Source organism: Natrix helvetica (genome assembly GCF_964273705.1).
Source record: "Natrix helvetica genome assembly, chromosome: 11".
Lineage (NCBI taxonomy): Eukaryota > Metazoa > Chordata > Lepidosauria > Squamata > Natricidae > Natrix > Natrix helvetica.
In genome coordinates this window covers 821413-847900 of record NC_138562.1, presented here as the reverse complement: position 1 = coordinate 847900, position 26488 = coordinate 821413, and the positions used below count along the sequence as shown (strand labels likewise).

The 26488-nt window shown below is 43.5% G+C and overlaps 1 protein-coding gene across 4 annotated transcripts in view; it reads right to left on the bottom strand.

Moving 5' to 3' along the window:
• Positions 1-2916: 2916 nt before the first annotated feature.
• Positions 2917-26488, bottom strand: part of MTMR8 (myotubularin related protein 8) — a 52899-nt gene continuing 29327 nt past the window's right edge. For 3 of the 4 annotated variants that reach the window (XM_081963862.1, XM_081963861.1, XM_081963864.1), the window contains exons 6-14: positions 22453-22587; positions 21626-21758; positions 20757-20866; positions 19151-19276; positions 16490-16539; positions 11173-11373; positions 9248-9376; positions 7438-7564; positions 2917-6537 (exon numbers count right to left, since the gene is read on the bottom strand). In XM_081963862.1, the coding sequence (XP_081819988.1) occupies positions 6238-6537; positions 7438-7564; positions 9248-9376; positions 11173-11373; positions 16490-16539; positions 19151-19276; positions 20757-20866; positions 21626-21758; positions 22453-22587 (1311 nt within the window). In that variant the 3' untranslated portion in view covers positions 2917-6237. The remainder of the gene's footprint in view (positions 6538-7437; positions 7565-9247; positions 9377-11172; positions 11374-16489; positions 16540-19150; positions 19277-20756; positions 20867-21625; positions 21759-22452; positions 22588-26488) is intronic. The other variant, XM_081963863.1, reaches the window with a different exon arrangement.

Sequence of the window (26488 nt, the reverse complement as noted above, 5' to 3'; positions counted from 1 at the left end):
AGTACTCTTAATTCAACAAATGGAGTTAAGTGGTTTCTTTCTTGGTTGCTGAAGGAGGTGTGCTTGACATTAAGCAAGGTCTCACTCTCGCATTCATCCCGGAGCTAACACCTTCCGAGGAGAGTGTAATAAAAGAAATGTCCAACCCGGGCAGCTACCAGGAGGACAACATGGGAGCTGGTGGATCCTCATGTCCCCTGGAGACGGAGCGGATGGCAGAACTGAATTTGGAGGAAAGATCCATCCATCCCAGGTGGTCGTTGGGAGTGGGGCAGAAGTATGATTTTGAGGACATTCTGGCTGGAGTAGCAACAACCCTACGTCGGCGACCTGCAGCTGCCTGGCAGGAAGCTGAAGAAGAGGATCTCATGATGTCCCACGCTATGAAACTCTTCCAGGAGGCTTGGAGGAAACATCATTTTCGTGAGAGCAGGTCTGGAAGAGAAGCTGATTTCCCTGATCAAGAAGAGAGACCTGCAGAGGACCTGTCTCATCCAGGGGGGGGGGGCTGGGGGCAGACAGCAGAGCTGATCAGGATAGGAGAGTCCCAGCAGCAGCAGCAGCAGCCGCAAGAGCCTCTCCAAGGTCCCCCACAGATGCCGGATGGCAAAATGTTCCTCCTCTTGGCATGAAATTTGGAGGTGACCCAAAGGAGCTAGGATTTTTCCTGGTGAGGGTCTAGAATTTCATGCAACAGTTTGGAGAAGATCTCCCCACTGAGGAAGCCAGGGTGAGAGTTGTTACCATAGCATTGGAGAACAAAGCGGCAGCCTGGATGGTCGCTTTGCATAACAATGACTCCCCCCTGCTGAGGAACTATAATAGGTTTATGGCCACCCTGAGAAAATGCTTTGATGACCCACTCACCGAGCGAAAGCCCAGAACAAAGATGAAAACCCTTACTCAGGGTAAAAATCCAGTGGTGAATACATCCAAGAGTTTCGTGAACTGTCGGTGTATATGTGGGGCTAAGCTCTGCCCACCATCCTCAGACTAAAGGGGCTCGCGAACGGACTCGGTTTTGGAGCAGTACCTCCGGCGTTTCATCAATTATCAACAGGATAATTGGGCTGAACTGTTACCACATGCTGAGGTGGCGTACAATAACTCTGTGCACAGCAGTACTGGCATGACCCCTTTCAAAGTTGTGTTCGGCCAGGACTTTGTACCGATTCCTGAATTACCTCAGGATAAACCGCAAATCTTGTCCTTATCCGAGTGATCAACTTCCAAGATTTTGTCCCATAATTCGCAAAGCATTGGAGTCAGCCCACCAGGCTCACAAAAGACAGGCTGATAAGAAGAGGGCTAAGCCAAAAGAATACAAAGTTGGGGATCAGGTTTTTTTGTCCACCAAGTTTCTGCAAACCACCCAAAGGTTGAAGAAGTTGGGGCCAAAGCATGTAGGTCCATTCCCCATTGTGAAAATCATAAATCCTGTATTCGTGAGATTGGAGTTGCCTAAGAATCTTGGTAGGATTTATCCTGTTTCATGTGAGCCTATTGAAACCGGAGCACACTTCTTCTCCATGTCCATTGCACCCCTGGCCCCTCTTCTTATTGAAGGAGAGCAACATTTTGAAATTAAAGATATCTTGGATTCCAGAAAACATAGAAACCGCATTCAGTATCATGTATCCTGGAAACATTTTCCTCCTTCCCATGCTGAATGGGTGGACAAATCTCATATTAGGGCTCCCAGACTTTTGCAGAAATTCTACGCTAAGCACCCTGATAAGCCTTAATGCATTTTGACATGTGCATACTTATATTGTGTTTTGTATTGTTTTGTTTTCTTGCAGGGATGACATCTCTTTCTGAAGGAGGGCCGGATGTCAGCCTCTGCTTCGCTACTTGCTTTCGGCTGCCATAGAAACAGGGAGGGGGGGCACATTTGGGATGGGAAATAATTGGTACAGGAGGTTAGTTAAAAAGGGAATTTTGTTCTCACCATCTTCTGCGCATGCTGATGGCCGATGTTTGGAGTTGGTCAAAGCCAATGATCCTGCATTCCAACCTGATGATGCTTCTTGGAGATGCACCCACATGACACCTAAGGGATTTGCAGATTGGGCAATGGGGTGGGGGTTGTTGGGGGGAGGGGGTTGGGCAAATGTTTGATATGTATGCTTTCGCACGTTTCTGCCTCAGACCTTGCTTTGCTTCCCTGCTATCTTTTCATAACCAGTAAAAGTACTCTTAATTCTTCAAAATGGAGTTAAGTGGTTTCTTTCTTGGTTGCTGGAGGAGGTGTGCTTGACAGTATGTAACTGGAAGATGGTTTTATGCTTTATGTTTGTCTGTTTGTTTAAAAATAAAAATAAAATATTTAAAAAAAGAATACAGTTTAGCCAAAGGAATGGGTAGAAGGTGAATCCCATTAGAAGGTCCCTACTCTTCTTTCTGCTCCAATTCTGGAGCAGATTTTGAGCAGTTTTGCAAAATTGTCCCCCTCTCTTTGACTGTGGGAAAGAATCTCTTCTAGATTGAAGCCATATTTGCATTCAGTCTTATAATAACTTTGTGGTGGCACAAGATGAACTCTTATCTCATACAGCACAATGACCAGTGAGATACCCCAGAAAGGGCCTCCTGCACAACACACAAAATATAGAATAAGAGTTGGAAGAGTCTCTAGAGGTCTCATAGTCAAGCCACCTGCTCAAGGAGACCCTATACCCGTGGTGATGAACCTATGGCACGTGTGCCAGAACTGGCACGCAGAGCCGTCGACACACGGCCTCACTGGTTCCTCTTCCATGTTCCTGTGCACACACACATGCTGGCCAGCTGGCTTTCGTGCTTGCGGGAGTGCTGAAATCCGGAAGAGCAGCATTCCAGCACGCATGTGAGTGCCAGCACCCAAACTTCTAGGTTTCCGTTGAGTGCATGCGCGATGGCTAGCTGGCCAACTGGAAATTTTGGGTGCTGGCGCACGTAAGCGCGATGTAATGCTGCTCTTCTGGGTTTCGTCAAAGACCAGCAAGGCTGCATGTTCCTGGCGGGATGGTGTTGCCTGCCATTTCTGGCACACAGGTTGGCACATGGTGATGAAAAATGTTAGCCATCGTTGCCGCCCTATACCATTCCAGGTGAATAGTTGCCCAATCTCTTCTTCAGAACCTCCAGTAATGGAGCACCCACGATTTCTGGAGGCAAGCATTCCATTAATTGTTCATACTCCATCTCACCATTTATTCTTAGTTCTAGGTTGGATCTCTCCTTGGGGAGAGTTTCATCTGCTACTTCTTGTTCTGCCCTCAGCTACTTTCCTGTTTCCCTGAGCAATTGGGATTGATAGGACAAATTGACCTGATACTGGAAACTTACAAGACCATCATGGCTAAGAGCCATTTAATGGCCTTCTCCGATCTTCGAGTAACCTTTCATCTTCCCAATCTCAGCACTGTTGTGGCTTTGAATTTTGAGGCCAAGACAAAACTCCACCAGTGCATGAAGAGAATGTTCTCCTTCAAGTACAGGTAATCTTCAATCTATGACCACAATTGAGCCCAAATTTTCTGTTGCTAAGTGAGATGCTTGTTAAATGAACTTTGCTCCATTTTACAACTTTCTTTCCATAGCTGTTAAGAATGTTCTATGACGAGGACCAAAAAAAATCCTTTATCTAGAAAAACTCAACTGTGAAAAAGTCCTTTCTGGAATATGTGCTGGGCCCAGAACGTCTTCACGGCCGATTTTATTTAAAATGCTCTCAAATACAAGATTGATCCAAGAAACCATCCCTGACTCATTTTAGAAATGCGAGGAATTTATTATTTTCATAAGAAATTAAAAAAAAAACCAATACTTACAAATTTAATTTACTATAAGACTTGCAGCAATATATCTTTATATACACAACTATAATCTCCTAATATTTTTACTTTTATTTTAGCAGGGTTTCAAGTGGACTCATGACACACACTCAGGATGAGTTATCAAAAGTCTCTGATTGCAGAGTTTTAGACAATCTTGCAAGACGAAAATACAGCCAGTCAAACTTTATAGGGACTGTAAAAATATTTCAGTCTGGATATGCAAACACAGTTTTAACTATCTGCAAAAGGAAACTGGTGAACCTTTTCAAAAGAAATCTTTGTATGTTCACTTTAAAAAATTTTAGGAGTACAAAAAACATCACAGACGTCAACAAGAATGTTGCTCAACAACACGGACACACATAAACAAGGCAGATACTTTAAAATGGACAGGCAACCATGCAGTTGGTAAAAGTCTCTTCCTGCACTACTGGGAGTTCACCAGATGATTAGGTTTACTGGGATGCTATAGCAAAAAATATTTCAGATATTTTGCTCACAAGCCATTTAAACCACCCCAATAGGCATACTGGTTAATAGGATTCCAGGGAATTTTGAAATGCCGCAATGAAGACAATGGTGCATACATGCTTCCTTGAAAGAAGGTTGCTGAACACTGTCCTCTGAAACGCACACTTACACTTTCTGAAAGCTGCCTGATTCCAGGATTTTGCCCTGCAAGGATTCAAGTCCATTTGCTTTCATGAAAAAGGCAATATTTGCATGAAGGCGTGAAGGACTGTGTGTGTGAAATGATATCCTGAAACTGAGCAGCAAAGGCAGCTGAAGAGCAACGGCTGACTTTTTGCAAGAAACACCCACATAGTTTGGCACAAGAATGCTGAGATGCTTCTCCTCAGGAATGGCATTTGCTTTACTTAAAAAATCTGATTTTTTACTCTACTGATGGAGCAGAAAATGAAAGATATAGTACAGATGGGCAGGATCCAATAAAATTATGTTGGAAGAACTAATTATTTATCAAGGGAAAACAGTTATTCCTCAACCATTGTATTTTTGAAGCTGTAAGCTAACTCAGAGCTGTAATTCTTGGTTCAGGGATGTTCTCAAGTGTCTTTTGTCTCCTCTTTTCGAGGGAGACAGAGCTTCAAAAAACCCTCTGCCATTTTCTTGTTTCCGAGAATATTAAGGGTGAAGGCTTGTTTTCTGCCAAGAAGTTTTTTTCACCTGTGTCACTAAGCAGAAAGGAGCATAGATTCTGCATGCGCTTCTGTTGGTGGACTTCAGAGCCAGAGGGCTTTCGCTGCCTCTGCTCTGCCTTTCCTTGCTGGCATTAAGCCTTCCCCTAAGTAACAAAACAGGAAGCGCGCATTTCGTTTTGGTTCAAAACATGCGGGAAACATGCATTCTAGCCCAGGTCAGACTCTTAGTGAAGCTTCAGGCAAGCACATTATGCCTGGAGGCCATCAATTTGTGGAGGCTTTGCTGCTGAGGAGGAGGAGCAGGTCCGTTCTGATAATTAGGTAGGCTATTCTTGAGTGCTTGAGCAGAAGGAAGGGGCTTGACAGCTTGCATAAAGTAGGAGAAGGCATTGCAGAACCTGGGGGGTGGGTGGGTTTAAAAGAGGGATCAGCCTAGAATCCCTATGGAGCCACAAGCGGACTTCCCCCAGGCTCTGACACGCCTTCTCCTACAGCCAAGTTCTCCAAAGTGGCATCAGATGATAAACGAACCATCATGATATTTGCAGATGCCTGAAAGTTTTCTCCTAACACGCCAAAAACACATTCAAGGCCATGGACCATGACGAGAGAGAACGACAAGTAAGAAGGCAGAGCCTGTTCAGGAGAGTTAAACAAAAGACACAAGAGGCAGGAAGTCCTGCAAAGACAAAAACCCACACAATCCAAATACTGCATCACAACGATCAAAGTTCCCTTGCTAACAGTTGGACCAAATGGGAATGCTAACTTTGTAAAGGGAAGGGGCTCCCAGAAGGATTGGGGGTGGGGGTGGGGAGGCTACCCAGAAGTGACCCTGCCCTCCGGTGGAACTGAAGGAGTTGGGAGCACTCTTTTGAAATGCATTGATGCAGGCCTCCTTTATCTATCTAAACTCTCCCCCCTTAAGAGATCATCTGCCATGGACCCCAACAACAGCATCAATTGGCTGAGTGGACCTCTGTCCCCCCCCCCCAACCCCCAAATGAATGTTTGGGAAATCGTTTTGGCTTGAATGAACTGTGGCAGCCCCTAACTCAGCCTTATCCCCAACCTCTGGGAGTTTGACCCAAAGTCCCCACTGGGCTCTGTCCTCCTGTCCACCTTGAGAACACAGAATATACAACACTAAGCCACATGTCAGTGAGGTGGTGTTCCCAGCACAGAGTCATAGATCTCAGACTTTATTGCCCCTTTGCTATGACTCTTCCAGTAGAGGTGGAGATCCAGCAGCTTCAGGCCCTCTGGAGATCTGCTTGATCACTGCCCCAGAGAGGCATGCTGTGGATGGTGGTTGGGCTGCAGCCGTTGCCCTTTGGGGTGTCGGGAGGAGGGAGACCCACTTCGCTTATCACCTGCCCATCTGGCCTGTCGCCTTCTCTCCCACCAATAGTGCCGTTGGTCAGCAGCACAGGGGTATCATAGTCCTGGGGGGTGTTGACCATAGGGGAGATGGAACTGTCCAGCGAAGAGGCAATCCCTTTGGAGAAGGCAGGGGTTTCACTTGGCAGGAGCCCATCCGAGAGAGGCAATTTCTGCATGGGTTGAAAGAAAGAATTAGAAAAGAACTAAATCATAGGCATTAAAAAAAATGGGAATGTTGGTAAAACAAACAGAAAACAGGGAACTCAACTCCACCGTAGGAAAAGTTATTGTTTGGTGTTTATCTGCAACTGGATGAGCAGTTTTCACTCCCAAGGCAGAGAGAGCCGATACTCTGTGTGTGAATGTGTGTGTGTCCTTCTCTCACATACACACAAACACAAAGAGAGAGGGGGCACTTCTCATGCCCTGTTATTCTTTGAGATTTATATCCTGGCTTTTTCCCCAGAGCTTCAGGTGGCTTAATTGAGGAATCCCTTAGATTTGTGCTTTTCGTAGCTTACAATAATACAAAATATTAAATACTACTATGAACCATGGTGGCGCGGCAGTATTGCAGGCTAACTCTGCCCACTGCCAGGAGTTCAATCCTGACTGGCTCAAGGTTGACTCAGCCTTCCATCCTTCCAAGGTTGGTAAAATGAGGACCCGGATTGTTGAGGGCAATGTGCTGACGCTGAAAATCGCTTAGAGAGGGCTGTAAAGAACTGCGAAGCGGTATGTAAGCGCTAAGTCCTATTGCTATTAATATTGTACAATAAAAACCATCAAAATTCTACAAAAGAGCCCAAAAGGTCCTAGACAAAAAACTGAAATAAATAAAACCAGAAAACGAGCCAACCAGTGCTTTTCAGCCCCTTCTTAACTTGTAGTAAAGAAGGAACCAGCCTCGTATAGTGCAAACCAGAGAACAGGTTGAATGAGATGCTAATGTCTCCCTGTTATTTTTCTTCTAGATACGATTCTTTTGCCCCGTGTGATGCAGAACAGCCGAAGAGGTGTTGGAAAAAGGAGTTGGGGAGTTCAAGCGGTGTCAGTCGCCCTCCACTCACGGGTTCCAGCTCTGCAGCGTTGTTTTCCAACTGCAAATTCTGGCTGGTGCAGCTGAGCAGATGATCCAGAATACATTCTTTGGGGTGCATCCCTTTGTCAAAACGGTTATACATACCGCACCAGAACCTGAGAGAGAGAGAAAGTAACAGAAAATAATAGTTGAGATCCTTGAAATATTCAAATTTGCAAGAGAAGGGAGCAGGAGAGAGTCTTTGCTGGCTGGGGAACTCTGGGAGTTGAAGTCTTCAAGTTGCAAGATCAGAAATCACTGCCTTAAAGGAAGCAGCAGCTTCATTCCAATAGCTCTGATGTAATCAAGCTGCAAGCTTGGAAGGAGGAGCCTGGTTTCCTTTCTGCTATTCATCACCAGGATCAACTTGCGTTGTATATGGATCCAGAGTCTGACGGCCATCAATCTTAGATGGCTCAGCATTGCTCACCTAATTTCCAGCTAAGGGAAAAATGGGCTGGCATAAAAAACCTTGTTTCAGGGAAAAGAAAGGCAATGACACCTCATTACAGTCCATGAAGCAAACGGCTGCATAATTTGGAGATCTGGTATGTGATTTAGGCTCCCTTGGGATTGTACAATTAAGATACAGTTGCTTCATTGCCTAGAGATTAAGTTCTCCAGATGTTACAGAGTAACCTTTGGGGATGTTTTGGGCATAAACCTTGGTTTAATAAACCAAACTTGATAAATCGGTAAATAAACATTTTCTACCACTGCATCTACCTCTTGCTTCCCTTTTCCTATGCTATAATTTCAAAACATTTAAACCACGGTTACAACCCAAGCAATGATTTGTAGTTTAATGCTGGTTACTTCAAAAGAAGAGAGCTGTGATGGCACAATGTTTAGAAAAGCAGCCTTGCAGGCTGGCTCTGCCCACTGCCAGGAGTTTGATCCTGTCTGGTTCAAGGTTGATTCAGCCCTCCGAGGCTGGTAAAATGAGGACCCAGATTGTTGGGGAGAAGAGAGCTCAGAGGAGGCTCTAAAGCACTAAAGAATAGTAAAGTCTAAGTGCTATTGCTATTGTTACAGGGCATATTTGACTTACAACAGTTCACGAAATGGCCATTTGACGGTACAACACCACCGGAAAAAGTGACTCATGATTATTTTTCATTTTCATCTGTACTGTGGTGGCGCAGTGGTTAGAGTGCACTACTGCAGGCCACTTCTGCTGATCACTGGCTGCCAACAGTTCCGCAATTCAATCCTGACCACCTTGAGGTTGACTCAGCCTTTCACCCCTCCGAGGTTGGTAAAATGAGGACCCAGGTTGTTGGGGGCAAGAGGCTGACTCTGTAAACCGCTTAGAGCGGGCTGAAAATCCCTGTGAAGTGGTGTAAAAGTGCTATCGCTATCGCTATATTTATGACCATTGCAGCATTCCCAAAGTTATAGGATCAAAATTCGGATGCTTGGCAACTGGGTCATATTTCCAACATTGGCAGTCTTGTGATTCCCTTTTGTAACCTTCTGACAAAGTCAACCATGTTACTAATTTAACAACTGCAGCGATTCACTTAACAATTGTGGCAAGAAAGGTCATCAAATGGACCAACTCAATAACACAAATTTTGGGATCCATTCGGTTCATAAGGCAAGGACTACCTGTATTGGTGATTCGAAAGAGACTAGACTCAAACAAGCCCAGAACTTATTCCTCAACTATAAAAAACAGAGTTTCTCCTCTCTAATGAAATCTCTTTCCTGAGTTCTCTTTTTTGATCTGCTGTTGAGCAGCACGCATAGTGGGGTTATCCGCATTCAAGCTTCTCCTTTCCCCAGTCATAACTTACTGGAAACTGAACGGCAGCGTATTGGGCTGGAGAGACGTGTAAGCAGTGTATCCCTTGTAGATTGGATTTCTGAATTCCAGCTTCCTCTGCAGAAGAAAAGGCCACAGGGAATGGGTTTTCTCAAAGATTCTGCAAATACAAGAGCAAAGAAGAGCATCAACACAGCCGCAAAACATCTCTCAATGATTGGGGAACCTGTCACTTAGATTACAGGGAACCAGCCTTGGAGGTTGTACAGTATCAAATAGTTAATTCAAAAAAAGGAGGGCAAAGTATCAATGCTAATTTTAATTGCCATTTCTTCTCCCTTTTTCACCGCTCATTGGAATTGCAGAGAGATTCCGTACAATGAAGTTTCAGGACAGACAAGAGTCACAGCAAAGGGCCGTCATTCTTACAAACCCCCTCCAGAATTCCCCAGCCAGAAAGCCAACTGAAAAGCAGGTAGTCCTTGACTTATGAACTTAATGGAGCCTGCCCATTATGGTTGTACGTGAGTATGGTTGTAAAATGGGTCACAACCATTTTTGCTGTGGTCACTAAGTGAATGCAATGGTATTAAACAAACCCATTTTTGCTATGTTTACAACAAAAACATTGTCAATTGTAATCAGGTGACTTCAGGATACTGAAAGCCACAAATGAGGGCCAGATGTCGAGCACCTGAAATGCAATCACATGACCATGGGAGGCATCAGCACTGCATTGTAAGGCCTTTTTGGGTGGTGGTGAAGTTCCAGTGTAACTGAACAGTCACTAAGTCACCATTCACAACTCAGCACCAAGCAAAGATCTGCTCCAAATTATTTTCTTGGGATCCACCCTTGGGACAAATCCAAATCCTGGTTTAAGAGACTTGCTAAACTAGGTTCAAATGTGATCTCTTTAACATCCTGTTTCCAACCTGATGTATCCAAGGACCCACTTATTTCCTAGCTGTGGGAATTTCATGAGACTCTTTTCTTCCATGACTTTGTCATCCAAACTTTCTAAAATGGTATACGTGGATGCGGTAGGAACACTGCATGTATATCTAGCAGAGCCCACACCAAAGCTCACTTGTGTGACACAAGTGCATCAAAATCTCCTTCTCCGAAAAGATAGAGAATTTTGCTCTTAATGTTAATAGCAATAGCGCTTAGATTTATATACTGCTTCACAGTGTTTTACAACCTTCTTTAAGCGATTGACAAAGTCAGCATATGCCCCTAACAATCTGGGTCTTCATTTTACCAACCTTAGAACAATAGACGTTTCCACCCATTGCTTCTTGTCCTGTCCTCAGCTACTTTCCTGCTTCCCTGAGCAACTGGCATCGAAAGGACGTATTGACCTGGTACTGGAAACTTTGGCTAAGAGCCATTTAATGGCCTTCTCAGATCTTCGAGTAACCTTTCATCTTCCCAATGTCAGCACTGTTGTGGCTTTGAACTTTGAGGCCAAGACAAAACTCCACCAGTGCATGAAGAGAATGTTCTCCTTCAAGTACAGGTAATCCTCAATTTATGATCACAATTGAGCCCAAACTTTCTGTTGCTAAGTGAGACATTTGTTAAATGAACTTTGCTCCATTTTACAACTTTCTAGCCATAGTTAAGTGAATCATTGCAGTTGTTAAGTAAGTAAGAAGGTTGTTAAGTGAATCTGGCTTATCCACTGGCTTCGCTTGTCAGAAGGTCACAAAAGGTGATCGCATGACCTTAGGACACTGCAACCGTCATAAATATGAATCATTTGCCAAGCATATTGTTCCTAACAATCTGGCTCCTCATTTTACCGACCTGAGAAGGATGGAACGATGTGTCAACCTCGGGCTGGAGAGAATCAAACTGCTGACAATCAGCAGAATTAGCATTCTACCCACTGCACCACCACGGCTGTTCCATGAAACAGAGGGAACTCAAGATTCTGCTTATAGGACTCACTTTAGATCTTCTCGATCCTTCTGACAGGTCCCTAGGAAGTTGCCAAACTGGCAGGAATAGACATGATCATGAATTTCAAGAAGCAGCCGCTCGTTGAATTCAAATGCACACGGAAACTGTTGCATGAGCTGCCAGGTACATTCAAGGAATTGTGTGAAGATGGGAGACAGCTCCTTGGGATCTCCTTCAAGATGGCCACACCTGGAGAGACCAAAAAACAGGCAGCAGCAACGCAATGAATGTGCTGCTGATCTTTTCTCTCTCTCTTTTTTTTTTCTTTTGGCAAGTGCTTGCAGATAGTCCTCGGCTTACAACCATTCATTTAGCGGCCGTTAAGGGAAGGCAATTACCAAAATAAATTATTTTATATTACAGTCAATCCTGTTTCCTCACTGCTGGGTAGTTCAGCAAGATACTGAAGCTAAATTGATCTCGGCCGCTCTAGGACCAAATACAAAATAAATATGGATAGTCCTCGTCATGATCATAATTGGGACTGGGATTTTCAGCCCCAGGTGGCTGTGGTTGTAGGTTGAGTTGGAGCCAATTTTACAACTTTTATGGCAGTCATTAAGGGAATCACCACAGTTGTTAAATGAATCGCACAGCTGTTAAGCAACTCCTGCTTCCCCAATGGTCATTATTTGTTGGAAATCTGCAAAAAAGGTTGCCAACCATGACCACGTGATTGCAGGATCCTGCAACTGGTCATAAATGCAAACTGGTTGCTAAATGCCAAGTTGCAACCATGAGACTGCAGCGAGGATGTGATGGTTGCAACTGCAAGCATAGGTCGTAAGTCACTTTTTCTGAAGCCATCATAACCTTCAGCTATTGCTAAAGGAATGGTCCTAAGTCAAGGACTACCTGCATTTGTAAAATGCCATGCAAGAATTGCAAAATGGCAACAGCTGCACAGGGGCTCCCTGATCCCCTCCCTTTTTTTCTGTCCTAAACAGATTCTGTAAAAACTGCAATGCAGAAGTCAATCCTACTTTGCTGAAAGGTATGAAATGAGATTAAGCGAGTACAAAAAGAGCAGGCAACGTGAAACCGGAATAGAGATAACGGGTGAAAAGATGCGGGAAGGGGGAACTAATCTCTTTTAGCGCTAGTTTCAGCTATCCCTAAATAATTTGAGTTTCCCTCTCCACCAGCAATTTTCCAACCGCTAGAATAGCAGAAGAATTGGAATATTCTTTTCCAAATAATAATTTTAATTAAAGTCTTCCCAGATATCAAAGATAAACAAAAAGTGAAATTAAAAAAGAAGTAAGAAGAAAAAGTGAGAGAACTATAAGGAAGGAAAGGCAAATAGAAACAAGAATGGAAGAATATGTAACGACTCCCAATCTCTTTTACAGCAGTAAAAGCAAATCTTCTCACTTCCCTCTTCAAATCGCATATTTCCCTTCTTCCCATTAACCAATTTCATTGTATACATGATGTGGTTTGGCTCCTACCTCTCTGACCGGACGCAACGTGTGTTGGCAGGGGAGCAGAGTTCGACCCGGAGGTCACTCACATGTGGAGTGCCACAGGGATCGGTGCTCTCGCCTCTCCTGTTCAACACATACATGAAACCGCTGGGCGAGATCATCCGTGGTTTTGGGGTGGGATATCATCTGTATGCTGATGATACTCAGCTGTACATTTCCACCCCGAACCACCCCAATGAGGCCGTCGAAATGATGTCCCGGTGTTTGGAGGCCGTACGGGTCTGGATGGATGGCAACCGACTAAAACTCAACCCTTCCAAGACGGAGTGGCTGTGGCTTCCGGCCCCCCGGTTCAACCAGGTGTTTCCATCTCTGGCCATTGGGGGCGTGCAACTAGCCCCCATGGAACAGGTGCGCAATTTGGGCGTCCTCCTAGATGCCCGGCTGTCCATGGATGACCATGTAACAGCCGTGGCGAGGGGGGCGTTCCATCAGGTCCGCCTGATGCGCCAATTGCGCCCCTTATTGGACCGGGATGCCTTACGCACAGTCACCCATGCGCTAGTGACGTCTCGCCTGGACTACTGCAATGCTCTCTACATGGGGCTTCCCTTGAGATGCACTCGGAGACTACAGTTGGTCCAGAACGCGGCCGCGCGGGTGATTATGGGGAGGACTAGATACTCCCCTGTAACACCTCTCCTGCGCGAGCTGCACTGGCTTCCTGTGGTCTACCGAGTGCGTTTCAAGGTTTTGATTATGATCTTTAAAGCGCTTCATGGCACAGGACCTAGTTACATGCAGGATCGCATCCTGCCCCACACATCCCTACGACCAATTCGCTCACACAGAGAGGGACTTCTCCGGGTGCCGTCCGCCAAACAGTGTCGGGGGGCGACACCCAGGAGCAGAGCCTTCTCTGTGATGGGCCCAGCCCTGTGGAATGACCTCCCCCGTGACATCAGGATTATTTCCGATCTCCGCTCCTTCCGTGTACAGTTGAAGACCCACCTCTTTCAGTTATCTGGCCTGGCTCAACCGTAATTTTTCATATTCCTCCTGACTGTCTTTTTTAAATTTTAAATTTTTATTGTATATTGGGTTTTTATTATTGGGGTATGTTAATGGTTTTAATTGTCTAAATGTTGTAATCTATTACCTCCTCCGTGCATGTATGTCTTTGTATATATGTTTGTTTATATATGTTCTAGTGTACGCCGCCCCGAGTCCTGCTTGGAAAGGGAGCGGCAAATAAATCCAAATTTATTATTATTATTATTATGTACAAGGACAATAAAGGCTATACAACAGTGATGATGAACCTTTTTTGGCTTGCGTGTCAAAAGTGGGGGGAGAGCAGGGGGCTCGTGTATGGGCATGCCACTCCCATAATGCAATGTGCATGATGCCAGCGTGCATACAGTGGGGCAAAAAAGTATTTAGTCAGCCACCAATTGTGCAAGTTCTCCCACTTAAAAAGATGAGAGAGGCCTGTAATTGGCATCATAGGTAGACCTCAACTATGAGAGACAAAATGAGAAAACAAATCCAGACAATCACATTGGCTGATTTGGAAAGAATTTATTTGCAAATCATGGTGGAAAATAAGTATTTGGTCACCTACAAACAAGCAAGATTTCTGGCTCTCACAGACCTGTACCTTCTTCTTTAAGAGGCTCCTCTGTCCTGCACTCATTACCTGTATCAATGGCACCTGTTATCAGTATAAAAGACACCTGTCCACAACCTCAAACAGTCACACTCCAAACTCCACTATGGTGAAGACCAAAGAGCTGTCAAAGGACACCAGAAACAAAATTGTAGACCTGCACCAGGCTGGGAAGACTGAATCTGCAATAGGCAAGCAGCTTGGTGTGAACAAATCAACTGTGGGAGCAATAATTAGAAAATGGAAGACATACAAGACCACTGATAATCTCCCTCCATCTGGGGCTCCATGCAAGATCTCACCCCGTGGGGTCAAAATGATCACAAGAACGGTGAGCAAAAATCCCAGGACCACACGGGGGGACCTAGTGAATGACCTGCAGAGAGCTGGGACCAACGTAACAAAGGCTACCATCAGTAACACACTACGCCGCCAGGGACTCAGATCCTGCAGTGCCAGACGTGTCCCCCTGCTTAAGCCAGTACATGTCTGGGCCCGTCTGAAGTTTGCTAGAGAGCATTTGGATGATCCAGAAGAGGATTGGGAGAATGTCATATGGTCAGATGAAACCAAAATAGAACTGTTTGGTAGAAACACAACTCGTCGTGTTTGGAGGAGAGAGAATGCTGAGTTGCATCCAAAGAACACCATACCTACTGTGAAGCATGGGAGTGGCAACATCGTGCTTTGGGGCTGTTTCTCTGCAAAGGGACCAGGACGACTGATCTGTGTACAGGACAGAATGAATGGGGCCATGTATAATGAGATTTTGAGTGTAAACCTCCTTCCATCAGCAAGGGCATTGAAGATGAAACGTGGCTGGGTCTTTCAACATGACAATGATCCCAAACATACCACCCGGGCAATGAAGGAGTGGCTTCGTAAGAAGCATTTCAAGGTCCTGGAGTGGCCTAACCAGTCTCCAGATCTCAACCCCATAGAAAACCTTTGGAGGGAGTTGAAAGTCCGTGTTGCCCAGCAACGGCCCCCAAACATCACTGCTCTAGAGGAGAACTTCATGGAGGAATGGGCCAACATACCAGCAACAGTGTGTGCCAACCTTGTGAAGACTTACAGGAAACGCCTGACCTCTGTTATTGCCAACAAAGGATATATAACAAAGTATTGAGATGAACTTTTGATATTGACCAAATACTTATTTTCCACCATAATTTGCAAATAAATTCTTTCCAAATCAGCCAATGTGATTGTCTGGATTTGTTTTCTCATTTTGTCTCTCATAGTTGAGGTCTACCTATGATGCCAATTACAGGCCTCTCTCATCTTTTTAAGTGGGAGAACTTGCACAATTGGTGGCTGACTAAATACTTTTTTGCCCCACTGTATGTGCAGGACCAGCACTTCCGCCCATTTTTGGTGTGCTTTTTTCACCCTCCCCAGGCTCCAGAGGCTTTATAGGAGCCTGGGGAGGAAAAAAACAGGCTCCCCGCCCCCCTGGAGGCCCTCCAGAGGCTTCCCTGAAGCCTCCGGAGCGCGAAAAACTGACCCTATGGGCAAAGCGGAAGTTCGGGAATGGGCTTCTGGTTTGCTCATAGGGCTGGTTTTAGCCCTCCGGAGCCTTCAGGGGCGATTAAACCGGAAGTACTGTATGTTTCTGAACTTCCGGTTTGCCTGTAGGGCGAGTTTTTTGCATTCCGGAGGCTTCAAGAAAGCCTCCAGAGGGCGCAAAATGGCCTCAAAAGAAGGCTGAAGTCAGCTGACCAGCGCATGCATGCACGCAGGCTAGCTGATAGGGCAATGCCTTGCATACCCTGACAAAAGGCTCCGTTGTGCCACCTGTGGTTCGCCATCACGGCTATACAACTATCCAACTGTTTTTAAATCAGCAAATCCATAAATCAGCAAAATTTCAGCAAATCAACAGAAACAACCCCCCCCCCCACAGCAATAGGTCCTGACTTCAATAAAAGTACTATCTTATCTCTGATCAAACAAGTCAATCTTATCATTTCTGCTAATTCCCTTATCTTCACAGTCCATTCTATGCAGTGTTGTGAGGAAAAGTTTGAATATCCTTATTTTTTTATTCTTATTTTCCCTTTGCCTGCCCCATAGTTTTTCTCTTTCATATCTTCCTTGTTTTTTAAAAAAGGCTCCAGTTTAGGAGCTGTTTCTTTTTGTTAATCATGTTCCAAGCGGGATGAAAAGAAGACCTCTTATTCTACATTTATAATTCTAACACACAAACCTGTGTGAGAATTTATGGCCCATCGCAATCCACTCCTTCTCTATCAGAACCTTTAATGTTAAATGAAAGAGGGGAAAAAACAGAAATATGGCATTATAATGTGGCTTTATTTGTAGAATTCGAATCCTACTTTCAACCAAAAATAATGGATCACATGTAATTCAGGGTTGAACTGTGGGATCCTTGGTGCTCTCGGATCATGGTGAAGACATTTCATTACCTAACCAGGTAACATAATCAGTGCTTATAAGCATGCACTTTGTCCTGCCACTGGTGGTGACAGTGTGGTTTTCTCCTCAATTATGTAGGGTATTGTAGGTTCTTGATTAGAGTATTGTTTTCTGCTTGATTATTAGTCTGGTGTTAATCCCTGCTTATCTGCGGTTGATTGCTGCAGAGGATGTGTCTGGTCTGTTTTTGTTTGTTTGTTTGTTTCTTTCTTAGCTTTTTCTGGTCTTTTGAATAATACGTAAATGTGGTTTATCTCTGGGTGTCTATTGATAGTTGATAGGTCTGAACATAAGTGTCCAGGAATTCCCTAGTGGTTTTTTGGGATTTAGCTTTAACTGCTCACAGTTTTTCTGTGGAAACTATGGTTGAGTAGCCATCATGTGATCTGACCGCTTTTTTGTGTTCATGGATGCACTTTGTCAGTCTTTGTTAGTCTGCCTATCCTACGTATGTTGGGTAATGAAATGTCTGCAAGCAAACAACCAAACTCAAGCAGCTCCAAGGGCAGCCTTCCCACCAACAGACCGCAGTCTTAAGATGGTTAACAAGAATAATTCAAACAACCTAGTACATATCAAAGTGCATAATAAAAGGAAGAAAAATTCTCCAGCTGTATCACCCACAGCATCATCCATGCAGACCAATGAAATTATTCAGCGTCCTCAGATGTACGGATATAATTTCAATTTTAAAAAAAAAACCATTTATTTTTAAAATTGAAATTACATCCGTACATCTGAGGACACCGAGTAATTTCATTGGCCTGCGTGGATGATGCTGTGGGGGATACAGCGATATGTGGAAGATGCAGCGACATAGATAAAGGGAGCAAGCAGTCTTGGGATATAAATACGGGATTTCTCCTTCCAAAGATTTGCTGCACCGCCAGCTTTTCCTCCTCCCAGTTTGGTCCCTTAGTCAGGTAGCTCTGTTTCCACTCAAAAATAAAACATCTTCAAAAATATCTTTCCTCAACCTGAGATGCCTTTCATTGAGATTTTTTAATTCATTAGAAGGATTTATTAAGGACATGCAAGCTATTTCACATTTGAAACGCTCAGAGCTTTTCAGAACAGGGCCACTCAAAGTTTGGAATTCTTCCAGAATGGTTGAAATAACATGGGAATAGCTTAAAGAAAAGTATGCAAGGGATGTTTTGAACTTGAAATGTTTTGCATACCAGGGCCGATCCAGTAATTTCTAGATAACCCTGCTTCCCCAGTAACTTGTGTGCTAAAGAGATAACCGTCATTAAGACATTCCACGTGTCCTTTCTGTTGAAAGACTGGTGGTGGAAACAGACTGGGGAGAAAGAGAAGGGTTTAAGCAAGCTTGGTGAAATGATTTTTGCCTCTCCAAGAACCTCTCTCTAAACCAAGGATGTCCAACCTTGGAACCCGTGGACTTCCTAAAAGTACATTAATGTACCTTTAATGTATTAATATAATATTAATATAAGTAAATGTAAAGACTGTACATGTGTAGAGGTACCAGAGGTGGGTTGCTCCCAGTTTGGCCGAACTGGTAGTGGAATTCAGGCCTGGGTCGCAGAAGCCTGCCACACCCCTAAACCAGTTCCCTCGCCGCTGCTGAGCCGCCGATATTATGGTTTTTAGTGACTGTGTGTGCACAGTTCACGATAAATCGTTCTGCGTATGCATGAAGAACAATTTACATTGAACAGTGCACACGTGTTGCGAACCGGTAGTAAAACCGGCAGCAACCCACCCGAGAGGTACACGTGTGTAACATGTACCACAACTCATCCCAGCAATCAGGTCATTAAATGAAGCAGCCACTAAGTGAAACCGCAGCCCTGTTTATGATCTGACTTCAGCTTTCATTTTCATTATAGACCTGCAAGATCGTGCGAAGATTGAACACAAAGTTCCTTTTCATCATAATTTTGGGCGGTTGCTAAATAAAAACTGCTTCTATACAGTTTCAGGTTTGTAGAGGGTGTGTGTCAGGTCGGTCCTCCTCCACTTGGTGCCTCACAGGCATCCTGCCATCCAAGGCTGGGGAGGGGGAGGATAGTTGGGCAATAAAGCTGTGTGTGTAGGTGATGGGAAATAGGGAGGGGCAAGTAACTGAAGCTCGGCACCAGTTTGTACCAAGGCCAGGCACCCTGAGAAAGAGTGTGGATTACCCCAAAGTATTCTTAAAACACTTCGGAGAGTTCTGATTGGCTGAAGATGGGCTGGTCTTGGTGGGAAGGCTGGGATGAGGGGAAACCTTTCTGCGTTTTTTATGAGTGGGAAACCAGAGCTAGCCTGACTGTCCTGCAGCCAACATCCTTTTAGTAAAAGAATCCTTTGCTTCAATCATAGGGGAGCTGAAGGTCTTTCTTTCCTAAGTGACCAGACTGGGGCAGCTCTGACAGCGTGAAGCACTTAAAAAGCGGACCCAACGGGAAGATTTTCTGCTTACCATGAATCCTTTTAATGTCCGATAAAAAGGATCCAGAAGGAGACAAGCTAGAGAGCAGACTTGGGCTGTGCGATCCCAGCCATCTGAGCAATGCACCACCACACTGGCTCCCTCATTTCTGACTGCCTGGAACGACAGGGTTACAAGCACTTAAGATTTTTTTTTAAAAAAGAAACGATGCAAAGTTGCTCTCAAATGCTGCGCTCTGCGATATCAACAGGCAGAATAAAAATGAATGAAGGCAAAACGTTAGTACTGATGGAGGCATGGAAGCAAAAAAACCTCCTTTAATATCTCCAGTCCTCTCTTCGTTGCGAAGAGTGCATAAGACAAGGTCAGAATTATAGAATTGTAGAGCTGGAAGGGACCTTGGAGGTCTTCTAGTCCTTTTCTAGTGCTCAAGCAAGAGTCCCTATACCATCCTGGACAAATGAATGTCTAATCTTTTCTTGAAAACCTCTAGTGAAGAAGCACCCACAACTCGGGAAGCAAGCTGTTCCACTGAATAATTGTTCTCTCAGGAAATTGCTCCTCACTTCAAGGTTGGATCTCTTTTTAACTTCCACCCATTCCTTCCTTCCCTCGTGTACTTTGAAGAATAAGTCAATCCCCTCTTATTTGTAACAGCTTCTCAACTACTGGAAGACAGTTATCATGCCGTTTCTGATTCTACTCTTCCATAGGCTAGGGCTGCTAGACATACCTAGTCCCTTTAACTGTTCAGCATACTGTTTAGCCCCCAGATCTTAACATCCCCAAAACAGAGAAACCCAGACTCTTTTTTCTCACATATCCTGCCTCCAGGGAGGCTGCAGACCTCCTAACATCACCTAACTCAAAAGGTATTTCAAATGGACCCTGATGATGACGAGGATGAATGCTTTGCCTCCTGTGTGCAGCCAAAGCCATCTCTGTGTCAAGGTTCCACCATCAAATGAAAATCAGATCTGACTCCACGGCAGGTCTCGCCAAAAGGTTGCTCCTAATAAATGACTGGATTTCTTTCGAACTTTGCCTGGAGGCTCTCAGGACCCCGTGGCTACTATCGCCCAAACATGTCCGATGGGCTCAATACTTCAACCATTTCGACTTCGTACTAAAGCCCCTTCCAGAGGGGAGGAACTTTCTAGCTGACACCTTCTCCCACATGCCCCAGTAGAAATGCAAAATGAAGCAGGTGGTGGACGCTCTACTCAAATAGCTGCCCAAGTGACTACTAGACAACGACGCTGTGACGGGCAAGACCAGCCAGCAAGCGACCTAACCACAAGACTCAAAACCAAACTGCTAGGCGACCCCTGTTCCGAAACACCAACACATCTTGACAAAAAGAGATGACCTCGCATGGAAGGGGACGAATCCCTACGCACCCTAATTCTCCAGAGGAGCCACGACCCCAAACCAGCAGGCCACTTTGGGTTCCTAAAGACTTTACACTTAGTCCGGAGGCTAACCTGAAGACATTTGAAACTGCTGACCACTCATTTTTCCAGGTTTTCTTCAAATGTCTAGCTTTAACTCCCCACAAACAAGAAAGACTGCACACTGGAGAACATGCAACTTTTCCAGGAATTTGCAAAATGATGCTAATTCAGAGTTGTTTTACCTTGGCCAGGAAGACTCCAGCATCCATCACAGCTTTAATGTGTCGCAACCAGCCTGAGTTTTCGAGTCCTGTAAGGAAGTCGCTCATCGAAGGAGACTTTGCTTCACATGCTAAAAAAGAAAGAGGAACCAGAGTTTCAGTAAAGAGACAGCCAAGGTAACAACGAAGGGATTTCCAGAGGCTGATAAGTTATAACATCTGCATCCACACCACGTTTCCCCCGGGTAATCTCTCACCAGCAGTACAGGCAGTCTTTAACTTACAACCATTCATTTAGCGAGCATTCAAAGTTATAACGGCACTGAAAAAAGTGACTTAAGACGGTTTTTGCACTTATGACTGTTGCAGCATCCATATGGTCACGTGATCAAAACTTGACCACTGGCACATCTATACGACAGCTGCAGGGTCCTGAGGTGATATGACTGCCATTTGTAAGCTTCCCAGCCAACTTCCAAAGTCACTGGGGAAAGCCAGATTTGCTTAATAACATGACTCACTTAACAACAGCAGTGATTCACTTAGCTGGCAAAACAGATTGGAAACGAGGCAAAACTCACTTAACTGTTGCACTTAGCAACAGAAATCTGGGCCTCAACCTTGGTTGTAAGTTGAACACTATGTGTATTACGACTTAAGTAACAAACCTGGATTTATTTATAATGCATTCTGCACCACTGTTACACCGAAGTGATTCAATCAATCTACACCATCCTGCATTTACATTCCCTCCTGGATAGTTCATTACTGCAAAGCACAATGCCTGGACAATCGAACAAGCCGAGGAGACAGTCAGAGTCTGCTAATGTCTTCCATTCAGAAGTTCCCTCTGGGTCTGTGTAAGCAGATAACTGCAAAGCACATCCTACCTTCCAGGAGTTTCTGCAGGCTGCTCCTCATCACGTGGATGTTTTCAATACCAATGAATTTAAAACGGACGCATTCGTAATTATCCACATTCTCATAGCCCTTTCCAGCAGCTCGGTTGGCCATGGCGTTCAACTAGAAAAATTCAACATCATTTATCTGCTGCTCCAATTATACCAATTGGGCTGGCTTCCCTAATTTATTCTGTCAACTAAGGATAAAGAATGCATAGAAATGAAGCAAAATTTACCATTCTATGCTACAGATAGTAATCAAACTAAATTCAAACAGAGCACCATACTCCAAGAGAGAAAACTTCATTGCATATCTGTCCCCAGGACCTGTTCAAGGAACAAGCTTAAATCACTTCTAAAATCCAGGAAAGTTGGAAGTGTAGGGATCTCTGGAGGGGAGCCTGCTATAAATAAGAGGGAAGGAATCACTTTTGAGATCATCTAGTCCAACCTCCTACTTGAACAGAAGACCCTATACCATTCCGGACAAATAGCTATCCAGTCTCTTCTTGGAAACCTCCAGTGGTGAAGCACCCAGAACTTCTGGAGGCAAGCAGTTCCGCTGATTAATTGTTCTGACTGTCAGGAAATTTCTCCTTAATCCTAGATTGCTTTTCTCTTTAATGATCTTCCACCCATTATTTCTTGCCATTAGACATACCTAGTTCCCACAAGGATTCATCATATGCTTTAGCCTCCAGCCCCCTAACATTTGAGACATTCTAGGAGTTGAAGTCCACAGGTCTCAAAGTTGTCAAGGATGGACACTCCTGATGTAAATTAAGCCAACCTCCAGGGTTCCATGGAAGAAATACCTTTGGCCTTGTGTCTACCACGTACATGAACCGGCTCCCTGCTTTGGCTTCCCTAATCGCCTGCAGCAGCTGTTCATCTTCCAGGCAGCGAGTGCTAAATCCAGACAAAGGTTGGCTGCATCTGCAGATGGCGGCCTGAAATACAAAGGACGTGTAGAGTATAACAGGTGAGACATGCAGAACTGAGCACTGATGTACCTACTCTTCTGAGAGGTGTTGACATGGGCATGCATGAATATCAGAAATATGTTTGGGATAAAGTAGTACAATTTGGAAAGAGAGGCTATATAGTTTGAATACTCCTTGGATTGAATTAAAGGCAGTCCTTGACTTACAACCATTTATTTAGCGACCGCTCGAAGTTACAACAGCAGTGAAAAAGTGTCACAGCCATTTTTCACACTATGACTATTGTGGCATCCCCATGGTCGTGTGACCAAAACTTGGCTGCTTGGCAACCAATGTATATTTATGATGATTGCAGCATCCCAGGGTCACATGATCACCAGATTTGCTTAAGGATAGTGTGATTCTTTTTTAAAATAATTTATTTTATTTTATTTTTTCAAAACAAACACAACACATAAAATCTTCCTTCTTCGCATACTGTAGAAAGTGTATCCGTTGGTTACAAGAGGCTTTCGTGCATCTCTTCCAGTCATCAAGCATAATTCATATTAACTCAAGTATTTTAACTCAGATATATTTATACATATTACCATCATCATACCTCCATTTTCATTTGACTATAATTGTTTAAACGTCCTTCATCATAAAATATACCAAGATTTAATACATAACCACATACTAGCATTTCAATTAGGATTTCTAAAATCCTCCAATAACACTCAATCTTTATGTCCTATTCTAGCTAAACATCCATAATATTTAGTAACAAAATTTTCTAATCCTCCTTTCCGAATCACTGTTTACAATTTACATCCAGTATCCTTATGTTGTACACATACATACATACATACATACATACATACATACATATGTTATCATTATCCCTCCTTTATTTAACTATACCCTGCATCATAAAATTTCCCCCCCTAATAATCAAGACTTAACTGAATCTAACTTAATTCTTTTTAATTAACCTTTATATATAATCAAAAAGGATTTCTAATCTTCCTTTCATGGGTATCATTCAATATTCATGTCCAATTATTACTTATCATAACACTACACATTGTATACATTATTATCATTATCAATTATTTATTTAACTATATCTATTGTCACTGAATTTCACTAAGTTTAACTAGTTTTAAATTATACACTTCCATCTATCAACCTGTATCTTTCCAGTAGCAAAACAGTCTCATGTCTTCTGCCATTTGTGGTGTCAGTCCTCTAATCATCTCCTTAATCAAATTTGTATGGACTCCTCTTAGCAACTCCTTGCTTATAAAATCTCTCATGTAATTTCGATGCCCTTCTTCTGCTTCCTTAATCAGCTTATCTTTGATTGTCAGTAGTCAGTAGTTATCAATGATGTCGCTAATAAAATTTCTCTCTTTAAATCCATAAATTCTTTTGTTTTTTCTTCTTCTGTGTCTTGCCATCTGGGTAGAGTTCCCCTCCATATAATTCCTCTTTCAGTATTCCACTCTTTCCATTTCCAGAAACAAACCAATCACCATAAATATCAGCAAATTTAATTTCTTTATGGTCATTTTCCTCTTTGGTTTTTAGGATTGCAACCTCCACTTTTTCCACTTGATAAACATCTCCAACTTCTTCATCATATTTTACTGTTAGATGCTCTAAGTCTTCCAACTTCTTCTCTGTCCTCTCAAATGTGTTTGATAATTTCTGAATTTCTAAGAATATCTTTTGCAGACTTAAAGTTTCTTTCTGCTGTTGAAATTGTGCCATTATCTCCAGCTAACAAACACTGCTGCTCTAGCTTGAAAGGTTTTTACAAGATTAAGCATAGATTCACAATAAAGTTTTACTTTCACTTTTCTCTGGTTGAAGATATACTTCAAAGGGATATCTGTATGCTTTTCTTCTTATCACTCTCTATAAACAAGCAGTAAGACCTTGGAGTGCCAAGCCAGGATAATTAGTAAGAAAAGTAAAAGTGTTTTGTTTCCAATACACAAACCTCCAGCGTCTAAGTAGCAGTGTTATTGTTACAATTGTCTTTGTTTCTTTTTGTATCTTTTTTGTATTTCAAGTTAAAAAAAAGGTCTGATTCTTGAATGAGTTAGAAAAACAGTCACAGTAATGAAAGAGGAAAATCGTAGTCCTTAGTTACAAAGAATAATAAAAAAAAAGAAATAGAAGAAGAAAACAATCCATTCGTTTTAAAAGGCTTGCATAAATTCCATCCATGAACATAGCATTTAAAAAGTAAGACAACCCACTGTCCAAAACCATTCCAAACTTAATTCCGCCGCTTATTTCTTCTGTTCTCCAATTTAAATTACTTTTAGGTTTTTTATAGGCAGTCTCTTTTAAAACGGTAAAAATTCCTCACCCGCTTGAAACACTTTCTCTTTCCATATCCTTCCGTTTTGGAGCCACCCCGACTTCATCTGCCTTGGCTGGATTTTTTGTCGCCGGCTTGAAGAACCTCTCTTGCATCGATCAGGGACTTTTCGATGTCCCTGAGATCAGCAAGATATATTCTTCCTGTTCACCATCTCTGCGGGATGGTTTAGGTCCGATTGGACCACCCAGCGGCAAAAGTATCAGCTGCAGTCTCAGAGCATCGAGACCGCACATCCGTATCGTCGTGACGTTGGCTCCTCCTCCAGGATGGTGTGATTCTCTTAACCATGGCAAAAAAAATTGTAAAATTGGGTAAAGAACAGCCTTGCTTAGTAATGGAAATTCTTGTCCCAACTGTGATCATAAGTCTTTTCCAAGAAGACGTGATCATTTTGTGTTCTCTTTCTTTTGCTCCTTCATCACCTTCTATTTATTTGCCATCGATATGGGGAAAGTGCTGAGAAAGGAATGCAAGTGAATCAAACAATACTAAAGGGAAATTTCAATCCATTGCAAAGTAATTTTTCCCAGCCTTGAGGTGAGAGCACTATAGGAACAATGAAGCTGGCAACTCAGCAGTTCATTCCACACTAAGAATCAGTCCCTCAGTCAGCCAAGTAATAAAAGAAATTATCTGCTCCAAGCTATTTCCCTCTGGTTCAAAAAACAGATTAGCAGAGATGAGATGTAATTAGTTGAAGGCTGCCCTGCGTAACTCATTTTGAGGATTGAAAAAGCACAAGACGCCTTTTAGCCTGTTCTAAATGGAAAGTTGCCATCTAGAACTTCACAAAATTAAACTTGATGGCATATATTCCCCTAAGATCCAATGAAGGGAGTTGCTGCAGTCAGCAGAAATTTTAGCAATCAACTGGCCTCTCCAAAATCCAGTGGCCATAAAGAACATTGAACAAGGAAGGCATTCCTCCCGACCAGCAAAGGCTGATCTTTGCTGGCAAACAGCTGGAAGGTGGCTGCACTCTCTCCAACTACAACATCCAGGAGTCCAGGAGACCTGGTCCTGCGTCTCAGGGGTGGTTTTTAAACTTTCTGCTTGCTTACAACCGTTGAAGTAAACTTCACTGCACTTTGTTTCAATAAAGCTATTGGGATTCCTCCCCCCCCCCCAAGAAAAAGAACATTGAACTTAGCTGGATTCCAAACACTTGCGTACATTAAAAGATACCCAGCCTAACATGGTATTTTCCAAGTGCTGATGGTGTTTTTAAAACAAGCAGGTGCCTTGAATCCAAGATCTGCAATGGTTCACGTTTTATTCAGAAAAGGCAATTAGTGTCAGGCTTGCCTCATTCAGTATCCAAGAAAGAAAACCCCCAACTCCATTTAATTAGAAAATGGGTAGTTTTATGGACACGGAAAAGTGAAAGTGAAGCAAGATCTGAAGGAAAAAAGCGCGAACTTGTACGTATCAAACCTTTACACAAATCCCTCCCCCTAGTTACCCCGACCCAATGTCCAATTTCCAACCCCCAAGGGTGTCATGTGGGCCGCATCTTCAGATGGCCTCATT